Source organism: Argentina anserina, chromosome 7, assembly GCF_933775445.1.
Source record: "Argentina anserina chromosome 7, drPotAnse1.1, whole genome shotgun sequence".
Taxonomy (NCBI): domain Eukaryota; kingdom Viridiplantae; phylum Streptophyta; class Magnoliopsida; order Rosales; family Rosaceae; genus Argentina; species Argentina anserina.
This window is the reverse complement of record NC_065878.1, coordinates 23,105,046-23,115,879: the sequence shown is the minus strand read 5'-3', so window position 1 is coordinate 23,115,879 and position 10,834 is coordinate 23,105,046. Positions and strand designations below refer to the sequence as shown.

At 39.1% G+C, this 10,834-nt stretch overlaps 2 protein-coding genes across 4 annotated transcripts; one reads left to right on the top strand and one right to left on the bottom strand.

Annotated features, from left to right (window-relative positions):
• Positions 1-1,080: 1,080 nt before the first annotated feature.
• LOC126803006 (dihydrofolate synthetase) lies at positions 1,081-5,997 on the bottom strand. 3 transcript variants are annotated; one of them, XM_050530739.1, is made up of 13 exons: positions 5,961-5,997; positions 5,297-5,345; positions 4,851-5,131; positions 4,540-4,637; positions 4,299-4,449; positions 4,155-4,217; positions 3,868-4,029; positions 3,352-3,543; positions 3,171-3,270; positions 2,339-2,470; positions 1,993-2,124; positions 1,469-1,844; positions 1,081-1,274 (listed from the first exon to the last, which is right to left on the bottom strand). In XM_050530739.1, exons 3-12 carry the CDS (start codon positions 5,121-5,123, stop codon positions 1,495-1,497), a joined length of 1,653 nt encoding a protein of 550 aa, XP_050386696.1. In that variant the 5' UTR covers positions 5,124-5,131; positions 5,297-5,345; positions 5,961-5,997; the 3' UTR covers positions 1,081-1,274; positions 1,469-1,494. The 3 variants fall into 3 exon arrangements, with proteins under 3 accessions (XP_050386696.1, XP_050386695.1, XP_050386697.1); XM_050530738.1 differs by lacking the exon at positions 1,081-1,274 and having other exon boundaries at positions 1,405-1,844; XM_050530740.1 differs by lacking the exon at positions 1,081-1,274 and having other exon boundaries at positions 1,405-1,844; positions 5,301-5,345; positions 5,961-5,978.
• A 2,088-nt stretch (positions 5,998-8,085) lies between these two features.
• LOC126803026 (uncharacterized) lies at positions 8,086-9,262 on the top strand. The gene is given in 3 exon segments (XM_050530763.1): positions 8,086-8,415; positions 8,417-8,647; positions 8,796-9,262. Coding segments are annotated over 3 exon segments (609 nt in total). The 5' UTR covers positions 8,086-8,224; the 3' UTR covers positions 8,983-9,262.
• Positions 9,263-10,834: the final 1,572 nt, after the last annotated feature.

The window sequence follows — 10,834 nt, the reverse complement described above, 5'->3', positions numbered from 1 at the left end:
GGTCATTTGATGCCGACTACTGTTCTACACCAGAAAGTCTCTAACAACTGCAGTACGCCTTCTATATACAGTTCTACTACTTTCCATGTATAAACTTTTCCAGTTCCATGCAGTGTCCTCGGTTAATTAATAAGTTTGACCTTTGATTAATTAGTTTTTAGCGGTAGCCTGATTTATTCAAGGAAGTGTGGGAGAATTCCTACGTTCACCAAAGACACTGGTATCCTAACCTTGCTGGGCGGCTCGACTTATTGTGTATAATAGGGACGGATCCAAGATTATAACTGGGTATGCTAAGTTTGGGCGAATGTCAATTGTTTTTTAAGGACTTCATAACATAGCAGTGATAATTTTAACATGAAAATGATAGCTTACGCATATTTGAACAAGATAAAAGACTGAGATTCAAATGAAATAAATTATCATATGTATTTTGTGTTGACAAAAAAACCCAAAAAAACATAGCAAATGACTTAATTTTTCTTAATCAGCCATAATCGATATATATTCAATTTTTTCACTTTCAAAAAATGAGGTGGGCCAGGGCAAACTCTAACCCACTCCTAGATCGGTGCATGTGTATGCATGTAGCAGTACATGACAAATAACTCGGTAATCTCGCACTCTCGGCTTTCAACTTTGAACGCTTGCATCTGAGTACAATTACGTTCATTATGTTTGTAGTCCTCCGCTTGAATCCAAAAATTAGGATTAAAATGACACTTTCATGCACGAGTTTTCAACATGAATATCGGGAGATTGAATTTGGTAACAGTCATAATTTGATCATCTTCTTCACCACCCCAACAGTTACACTTGTTTGACATATATATGTGGGCACTAGAATCTACGAACACTCATTTCATCCATCACAGTATATGCAGAGAACTGGAAGTACATTAAGTTGCTTGAAATTTAAAGTTTTAGATGCAGCAGAGTAGCAGACTGATGGATCAGACGCGTCCGGCCCATTTCAATTAAGAGCAAAATAAAGCAAATAAGCCAAATGAATAGTTCTCTGCAGAATTATTCATACTGGGGCATGCAAAAGGGATTCAAGAAATAACCCTGGATAAGAAAATTAACCATACCGTGTCATTAACTTCGAACAATCTGAAAAAAGAAAAAGAAAAAAAAGTGGTCCTCCTCCCAAAGGCTATGAGTGTGCATGCCGTCAACATGTATAATACAAAATTTGAAGTATAAATGATGATGAGCCCCATGAAATTCCAGAATTCCTCATGCTTTTTCTGCACTACAGTAATTTTCTGGACCTGCAATAAGGAGTTCGACAAAGAGAAGCATATGATGGAAATTTAATAACAAGATAGTGTGGTGCAGTTGATTTAAAGAAAATGTGGTCCTCTGTGGCAATTACTCAGCATACATAATGTAAGCAAAATCTAAAAGCTTTTAATGAGTGGTAATGTAAAACAAGTACTGAAGACTAATAGATTTCATATCTTACAGTTCACAGTGACAAAAGTGAAGCCATTATGCATTGAGGGTAGCTAATGTTGATGCAACTATATGTAGAGAGCCAGTTATTACAGTAATATGAGATTGATCCCTGGTTCTTCCCCTGAGAATTTGATTTGCAATCTTCATGGAATCCTGAAATGAAGGCACGGCAGCAAGTAATGGTCTTTTTCTTGAGGCGCTTAAGCCAACTAATTGGACCTTTGAAAAGTCTTGACATTCTGTCATTTGATCATGAACGATATCTGGGCTCAGTTCTTTGGAAGCTTGGATCCAGCAATTTCTTAGCACTGATGCTGCAGTTGTCCGAGTTTTTCCCCCAGCAATGTTAGCTTCTGTACAAATGACACCCTCTAGATGCCCACCTGAAGAGAAGCGGACAACTGTCTCAGATTGTGTATACCCTCTAACACAAATATATGTATGTATAATTTTCTGACTCGCCCACATTTAAGATTACGACACAAGGAGAGTAACAAAAAAACTGAAAAAGAAACTGATTAGTAACTGGACCTGAAAGAAACTCTCTTGCAAAACCTAGATGATCTTTGTCGTTTGCCATTGCAACCACAAGAATCAATCGCGACTCTGGGAAAGTCATCATTATAGTGTCCATCAGCGCTTTAGCAGATTCTTTGGTGTGGGCTGAAAAGTATTTAAACAAGTATTAGTGATGTTGTTTATAAGCTGGTATATAGATTTACAATAAGAAAACTAAAATAACCATTTAGGTTGGAATTCTTTCAGCAATGCCCTTACTCTGTTATGTACACCTTTTTTTTGTTCCTGTCGGTATGTTCAGTAAATAAATTATAAGGTGTGAAAGAGAATGTACAACAACATTAAATGGGAAACCAACCTCCATCAAGCAATATTGTTGCTCCAAACAATCCCAATGCCTCGGCTTCTTCCAATGTTAGAAATTGACTTCTTCCAAGAAGGTGAGTCTGCTGTAAACCAGTTCTAATGGATGCATCTGAAATTCTCCATCCTGAAGTGTAACCATTGAAGCATTAGATCCGGAAAAGAAAAGAAAAAACGGAAACCAAAAAAAATCCGAATCAGAAACTTCAGTAATAACTTAATCATTAGAGGCAAAAAAATCATCTGACAATCTGAGACCCTTTTCCTCCAGGGTTTGTTATCCTTGGTTGTATTGCATTTAAGGGGACACCTACGGGATTAGAATCGACTGCAGAAGCAACTAAGTCAACATCCATTGTCCAAGCTGGTGGTACTATAATTGCATCTACCTCTAAGAGAGTGAGGCGTATGGGCAGGGTGGCAGTTTTGTGGAGCGTGTGCTGCATGTTGGGGGAAAGTGAGTTTTACAACATTTGACTAGGGCTGGGCATGGGCCAGGACAGGCCGGGATTAGGTGAATGCCGATCAAGCTGACTAAAAAATGACTACGTTACAGATTATTCCATCTACTTAGATATGATTCATAGAAGATCAGATTTCTCCTTAAGTGAATCAGAAAAAAACAATCCTATATACTGCACAAAGTAGTAGTTGAAGGTGTGAGTTAAAATGAAAACAATTTGTTAAATAGAATGCTATGTGGAGGCAAATTACTGGAATACAGCAAGAAAACTCTTCAACTGTTAAGACTTTAAGAGGAAACCTGTCCCATTTTAGTATTTCTATGTTATAGCTTGAAGATGCATGGTAAAAAGCCAATCACCAACCCAAGTTACGGAGACATAGTGCTGCACAAGTAGCAGTTACAGCATTCTGAAGTTGGTGACTTCCAAGCATGAATAGTTTCAAATCCAATAATTCAATTGACTGCAAGAAATATCACAGTTTAGTTATCACAAAACTCTAAGCAACTGAAATTTATCCTAAAATAACTACTCAAATGCATACCAGCTTTAAGTCACTCTCAAGCTGTATCACTATATCACAAGATTGGAAGGGTCTACCATCAAGCATGCTAAAACCATTTATCTTGCTTTTGTTTCTTGTATCAGATGCTAATACTACAGGAGAATTCATCAGCAATGCTTTATCACGAAGAATGCACTCGATATGTGGAAGAAATGGACCACCTAAAACCACCTGAAATATATACCACTCAAAGAATATGAGAAAAAAATTAACATGATTAAAAAAATTAATTATACTTCATACAGTTGGCAAGAGCAATCTGATGAGAAATAAACAGAAATTTGAAGCCATGAACTAATGAGAATGATGATAGAGCAGAACATATTATATGACTACTATCGTTCAAAAACACCTACGAAGCATATAAACAGAAATGTTTCTGACGGGTAGTGTTAAATAAGAGTAGGTCAAATGGAGCACAATCCAGGAAGACTATAAGCATATATGTGCATGGCATTAACGTCTACAAGAATCTCCAAGTCAAAACCACCTAACTGGGCAGCCATGTTTCATGATTCCGGACTTCGCCATTGCAATACTTTCCAAAGAACCTCCAAGTGCGGCCAAATGTTCCTCACCTATTGTAGTAATGATGGATGTGGCAAGTCCAGAGCTAGGAATGACATTAGTTGCATCCCGAGCACCCCCCAACCCAGCCTGCTCATTGAAGGTAAATAAAGTTAGTGTGCTCATGACTTCTAATATTTCCTTAGATCATTCTACCAATTTGCGTATTACAAGGAAATAGTTGGAAAACTATCTCAGTAGGTGAAGTGAATAACCTCAATCACTGCGATATCAACCTTCTCTTTGGCAAATAGTGTGAATGCTAGTGCAGTAAGAACCTAAGAAAGTCCAATTAGTTACTTCATTTATGCACATTTCTCAATATCAATACTTTGAAAGATATTGTACATAAAGCATACCTCAAAGTGACTAATATATCCATTCTCAACTTCAATAGCACAATCAACATTCTTTTTACTCTCTTGAAAGATACAGTTCAAAGCCTTTGCCGACACTGGCTCACCAGACCTTCCTAGAGTAATTCGCTCCCTGATAGTTCGAATATGTGGGCTGCATGCACATAGAAAGTAATGATCTTCTCAGAGATAGCAACAAACAAAAATAGTAACCACAACACAGCCATAAAGACATAAAGCATACCTAGTATAACACCCAACTGAATACCCTTCTGCCCTCAAAATGTTGCTCAGAAATGCTGTTGTTGATCCTTTTCCTTTCGTTCCAGCAATGTGAACAGCCTATATATGCTGTCATGCTAGTCAATCATACATTCACTAACCCCAAAGAAAAACCAAACAAACAGAGCCACTTTTCTAACTAGTTCATATTTTAATGAACTTCTTGGATCCTTGACAAGTAAAGCACTTTGAACAATCAAAACACAAAAGACTATAACTTCAACATATATTCCCTAAATCCTCAAACACTGAAATTAGAGTTAAAGGCCGAACCTTGAACTTAAAATGAGGACTACCCATGAGTTCCATCAAAGTCTGCATTCGACCCAGATCAAACCCGTCGTTGGAATCGGTGCCCGCTCCGACAGGAACCCCTGATTTCTCATAGTTCTTCAGTGAGTCCATGTACTCCATCAACTCCTTCAGCTCAATATCCTCTGAGATTGAGAAAAACCCTCTTCTGGGCTCCAGATTACCCAATAACCCAACCCGAATTGATGAAACCCAATTCGTAAAAACGGAGCATTGCCGGAAAAGCTTCAGCATTTTTATTTCTGTGAGGATTTAAGTCAAATGTCACATTTCACAAACTCAATGAATAACATTTCATCTAAACTTATACTTTCAAAGTTTTAAAGTTAACAATTTTGAGAGGTAGCATAGACTTAGAGCACACAACACAGAAAGTGACACAAACTTATATACATAAGTAAATGTACCTACAAACTCAAAGCAGAAACTAGAATTTTGTTAATCCATGTGCATCTCCTGAGAACAAAATCAAACAGTTGATAAGAATGAGGTAACATACAGTCAAAACGAATTGAAACAGACACCTGCAGTATAATTATTCTTCTTTTCCAAACAAAAGTTCTAATTCCTCTATGCAAGCAGATGCCTTCATAGTAAACTCTGCCTACATTTTGATAATGACAAATTTCGATTAAGATTCAGCAACTCATGCCTGTGGATATACGATAATTCCCAGTTCTATATCAACAACTAATTAAAAGAACTAGACTTTGATATACAAAGAGAGCAGGCATATTAGACATTCAGGCTATAACTGAAGCTCTCCCTATTAGAAGAAACACATCCCAAATTGAACAGACAAAAAATCCCTAACATATCAGAAAACAACTCAAACACTCTCTGACAACTAAACCCCAGATAAAACCAAATCGCTAGTCCCTTTGTAAATCCAGGACCCAATCCAATCCATGGGGAGGTTTAGCTGCCAAACCTGACAGCTGACATTTTCATTAGTCTCAATCCAAACCCACCAACGAATACATAAGACAGTTACGAAACTGAAAAACTGAAACTGATCAAGTGAACAACATAAACTTAAAAAACCAAAGAAAAACAAACAGTTCACATTACCCTGTCTCTCTCTTTTGCTGCCCTCTGCGACCCAAACGACCAAACCCGATAGGAAAGCGGCCACTTATAATAGTTACCCAGGGCTTGGCTGCAAATGTGAGGGACACATAGGGGTAAAATTGTCTTTTGACCAACACACATCATGTTTCCGGCCACACACTTTTAGGTATCTCTCAAGGGTGGAATGTCTCCTGGCTCAAGAAAACTCCCGGAAAAAACGCGCCGGAAGATGTCAAATCCGAGAGAAGACTGCGAAAACGATCGGAGAAATGTTATGAAAAGACGATTCTACCCTTCAAACGCGTTTGGGGGAGGAACAGGCTGGGGGACTGACACGTGGCGGTTTTCGCGGGTACAGGTGGCAGTTATATATAGTTCGTCCGCTTTTAACGAAAGACGTGTTTGGCTCTCAAATTGTGATTCAGTGAAAAACCCTATTGCGACTGAAACGGCGACGTTCTGAGCCGACTGTGGATTCTGGTGCTGTAAGTTTACTACCGCTGCTTAGGTTGATTACCCAGAATTGAAAGAACATTGTTTCTTCTGTTTTTAACTGAAAGATTGAACCTGTTTACTGTTTTGGTAGATTTTATTTTGTGGGAAATGTTTGAATTCTTCAGGTGATTTTGAATTGGGAAATGTAGGGTTGTTTGAAATGGTTGATGCTAGAGATTAGAGACTAGGGTTTGTTGTGAATTGGGGTAGAGAGATATGGAGGTGGAGGTAGACTGTGGGGTTAGTGAGGTTGAGAATAGGAGGAAGAGAGGTGTGTGGAGTTGGAGTTGGAGATTGTGAAGAGGAAGAGTGAGTATGAAGCTCTTGAGGCTAAGTATCAAGCTTTGGAACGCGAAAAGGTTGCGATGGAAGAGGAGATAAGGGTGTTGAAGAGGGGAAGAGGTGAGGTTAAGGAGCAGGGGAATGGTGGTGGAAGTGAGAAGGAGAAATTGGAGGTAAGTGTTGGTTTGGATGAGGATAGTGTGGAGGAGGATGGGGTGTTTGAGCTTATGGTGGAGAACGAAACGTTGGAGATTGAGAAGAAGAATGCTGAGAGTGAAGTTGAGGCGTGGAGGCGAAAGTTTAAAGAGTTGGAAAGATGGGTGTTGAACTTGGACAAGGATTTGGTATTGAAAAGTGGGGGGTTTCTATTGAAGTTGACTGGGGGTTCGCTTGGAGAAAGCAGGGGAGCTGAAGGGAATGAAAGGATGGAACCTGAGGATGGGTTGAAGATTGGAGTTGGCATGGGAAGTTCAGGGAGCAGAGATATAGGTGTCAACGTTGTCGATCTTAGCTCTACATATCAGTCCCCTGGTAAAGGGTCCTGCCATTCGCAAGCAGCAGGTATAAATTTCATACTGTGACAAATGTATATGTTATCTGGTCCCCTCATGTCTTGAACAAATTGGTTTGAGGAAATACCTTAGTGTCTGCATTATAAACAAATTTTGGAGTAAAGTATAGATGAATATGGGCATGAGCTGCAGTGAATGTAGATATTGGTTAGTTTTGACTGATATAACTGTTGGGGCTTTGAATATGCGGCGCCTGTATATAATATATTAGCATCGTTGGTGTTCTGGAAGGAAAACATGGTTTCTGTTTGATCGATAGTCTTCATTGATCATGATCTCTATCTCAGAATATGACTATATATGTGCTCAACTAATGCTTACTTGCTTAGTACCTTAAAAACTTGTTCTGATTACCTTGGTTTTGGCAGGTACACCTCCTACTGCACCCAATGAACATCACGATGGTACTAAGGAAAGAATGAGATCTGGTATGGAATATGATCAAGTTAGTCAAGCAAGAAAACAGCTGGAATTCAAGGAAGATAGAAGTCCATGCAAGAAGATAGCTCCACCTACGCCAGGTGGTGGCATACCTAGGTCTCTCAGCGTGATTGATATCAGTGACAGCGATGATGAACTTACAATTGCTGATAAACAAATTGTGTTGCCTACTGATAATAAGGGAAGCAGAAAGATACCTCCTATCAAGAGCTTTTCAGATCAGGAAAATGTAGATGCTTATAATGAGGAAGTACTGGCTTTCTCAACACCCAAAAGAAAACAAGCTTCTAATGTTGTGGATAGTGAGTCTGAGAGTAGTGATGATAACATTCCCATTGCAGTCAAGAAGATGCATCTTCTGGAAAGAAAACGAGATGGAGTGGGATCAGATGTGACTGGCAACTTAGAGACTGCTTCCGCAGTTGATGGTGTTAGTGTTACCTCTCCAAAGAGGTGTTTAGTTAGGTTGACAAAATGTGGGGGAAAAGTCAAGCACAAAAGAGTTCAAGTCAGACTAGTGTAACTGAAATTGATCCAGGACCAAAAGAAGATGAACCTGAAGAAATCGGGTCAGATAGTGAAAGTGAAAGTGAAAGCTTGGGTGGATTTATTGTTGACAGCTCTGATGTTTCAGAAAGTAATGATGTTTCGAGTGAGTCAAATAGTGTCAGATGATGATGTGAACTTCGAGGAGGTTCTATCAACAATTCAGAGGAACAAAGATCACAACACAAAGTGGGAGTTTGAGGCAGACATGCTTGCTGCATTCGGTAAGGATCCAGAGCTGTGCATGAAAGCTGTATGTGCTCTTTATAGACAGCAAAGTTCTGGGGAAAAAGTTTATAAGGAAACTTTCTTATTAAACTCTCGTGGCTTTAGCAAGTTTGATGCTTTAAGGTATGATAAATGGATACTATAGGGAACATTTTTTTGCGTTTATTCTGGAAATGCAAATCAGTGAATATTTGGACCTTATAATAGATTGATAGCAGTCTATGTCTTTCGCTGACTATATGCTAATTTCTGTTCTCTCCCTTTTTATCAGGGGCTCGAAATTGGCTGAATTTCTTACTGATGGAGACCCATACTGTGATCTGAAGAAAACCGTAGAGGAGTTGGAGGAGTGTGACCCGATGGCCATTGAAATGTGTAGAGATTTAGCAAATCGTTACTCTAAGCAACTATTTGAGATCTACAAAAACAAAGAGGATCCTCTCTTTCTGCCTTCTTGACGGTGCAAGCAACTTGCCACTAATGATATGCATGTACATTCTTCAACCTCTACCAGAAAGTAGTAGTCCTATTAGAGATGCGAGAGGAGTTTTCTTTTTGGTAGCCGAGTGTGTCTCTTCTCGGTAACAGACTACCAAGTTTGTATATAAAACATGCAAGTAGGAACGTCAGAAAAATTAGGTCGCTTGTATTATATAGTCCCATCACTCCTATGAATATGAATGCCTTGTGTCTATATATGCTTTTAGAAAGGTAGTGTTGTTGTACAGGTAGCTAACTAGCTATAGCCCTGGATGACTTTCCTCCCTTTGTTATCTTTCCTCTTTTCCATGGGAGCCTGCCTTTGGAATTTTTCATGCTCACAAAAATTTGACCTGTTCTATTTATGTTATGCTGATACTATTGGGGATTTTAGGACCCAGATGACAACTCTGTATGCTTTAATCACTGTTGCTGATATGAATAAACACCTTGCATTTGCTTTTAAAAGAGAGGTGGTTTGTGAACAAGAACAAAACACTGCCCACTCTCAACTCATAATTAAGAGACACCAAGAGTTTTATGCTGGCATTATCTGGCAATCAAGAACTAACCGAAATGACAGAACATGAAACCCGTCTTCGTAATAAACAGAAGAAAAGAAAATGAAGGGTTACATGTGTATGTGATGTGTTTAAGAGGTGTTTAAGAGTCCCTAAACATGCGGGTTATCTCTACATGGTTAACCACCATTACTGGTGTGCTATAAAAGCTTTGGGGTTTCCATCCTCCACCCCCTCACCCTTCCTATCTCTAAATTTCAAAAGAGCTATTCTTCTCTGAAACCATTAGGGTCGGCACGGTTTCTTCTTCCTCTCTCTGTTTCTACGTTACGTGCGTAGGCTCTTCTTGGCTTCAAGAAGAGGAGCTTCTAACGTAACATAAGAGAGAGGAAGGGATAAAAATGGCGGTAAATGATGCATCATTCAACAGAGTGGTTGCCGTCGTTGCTCTCATTTTCGCCGTCGTCTTGCCCCTGACTCATGCTATTAGCCTGACTCCGGCTCCGGCTCCCACAAGCGATGGTAAGCGTTCTAAAGAAAATGTTCACATATCACGTATAACGAACTTCCAATCCAGTTTTGAAGTTGTTCATCACATGACACCTATAACAGATGAATGTGTACATTTTTTATAGTTATGCCCTCCTCATTTGTTGAATCGTAATGAGTATAATAGGTCTAGACATATCGTACGTGACATTTCAGTTCTGCAATACAAACCTTATAGATGTTTTCCATTACGACTGAAATCATGTTCAAGCCTTGTGTGTTTTGGTTGAATTTTCGATTTCGTTGTTGATGAGCAATCATTTTCTGTCCGGGAGGATCCCACTTAACTTGCCGGAAACATTTTACTATGTGATTGCAGGCACGGCGATAGACCAGGGGATAGCATACATCCTAATGCTGCTGGCGTTGGTTCTCACATATCTGATCCACTGAACCATCCATATGATCGATGATTCGAGTCATATATGAAAGCAAGAACATGCATATAAATCGCTTTTAGGGTGGTCATGATGTAATGGAAGTGTAAATCAGTTTGGATCAGCATTTCTTTAAGTGTGTGTGCTAGGAAATATTTCATTGTTTTTGGACATAATCTCACAATTACTATAACAAGTCCTTTTTTTGAAGAGAATGCTACATTAAGTTCTTGCCCGCTTGTTTTTCAACACCCAACTCCTGGTCCGGCTAGCTTATCTTGTGCACAATAGACTGTTGCACCAAAAATAACCTGTTTGAAACGATTTGGCCTGAAATTACATAAAGCAACTTTGAAAGAAACTGATTCGTACATGATAAAAGA

Coding starts and splice junctions, on each gene's coding strand:
- LOC126803006 (XM_050530739.1), bottom strand. CDS start 5,123: ATGCTGAAGCTTTTCCGGCAATGCTCCGTTTTTACGAATTGGGTTTCA. Junction 4,638..4,850: donor GTCCTCATTTTAAGTTCAAG/GTTCGGCCTTTA, acceptor CAGCATATATAG/GCTGTTCACATTGCTGGAAC. Junction 3,271..3,351: donor TTGAGAGTGACTTAAAGCTG/GTATGCATTTGA, acceptor TATTTCTTGCAG/TCAATTGAATTATTGGATTT.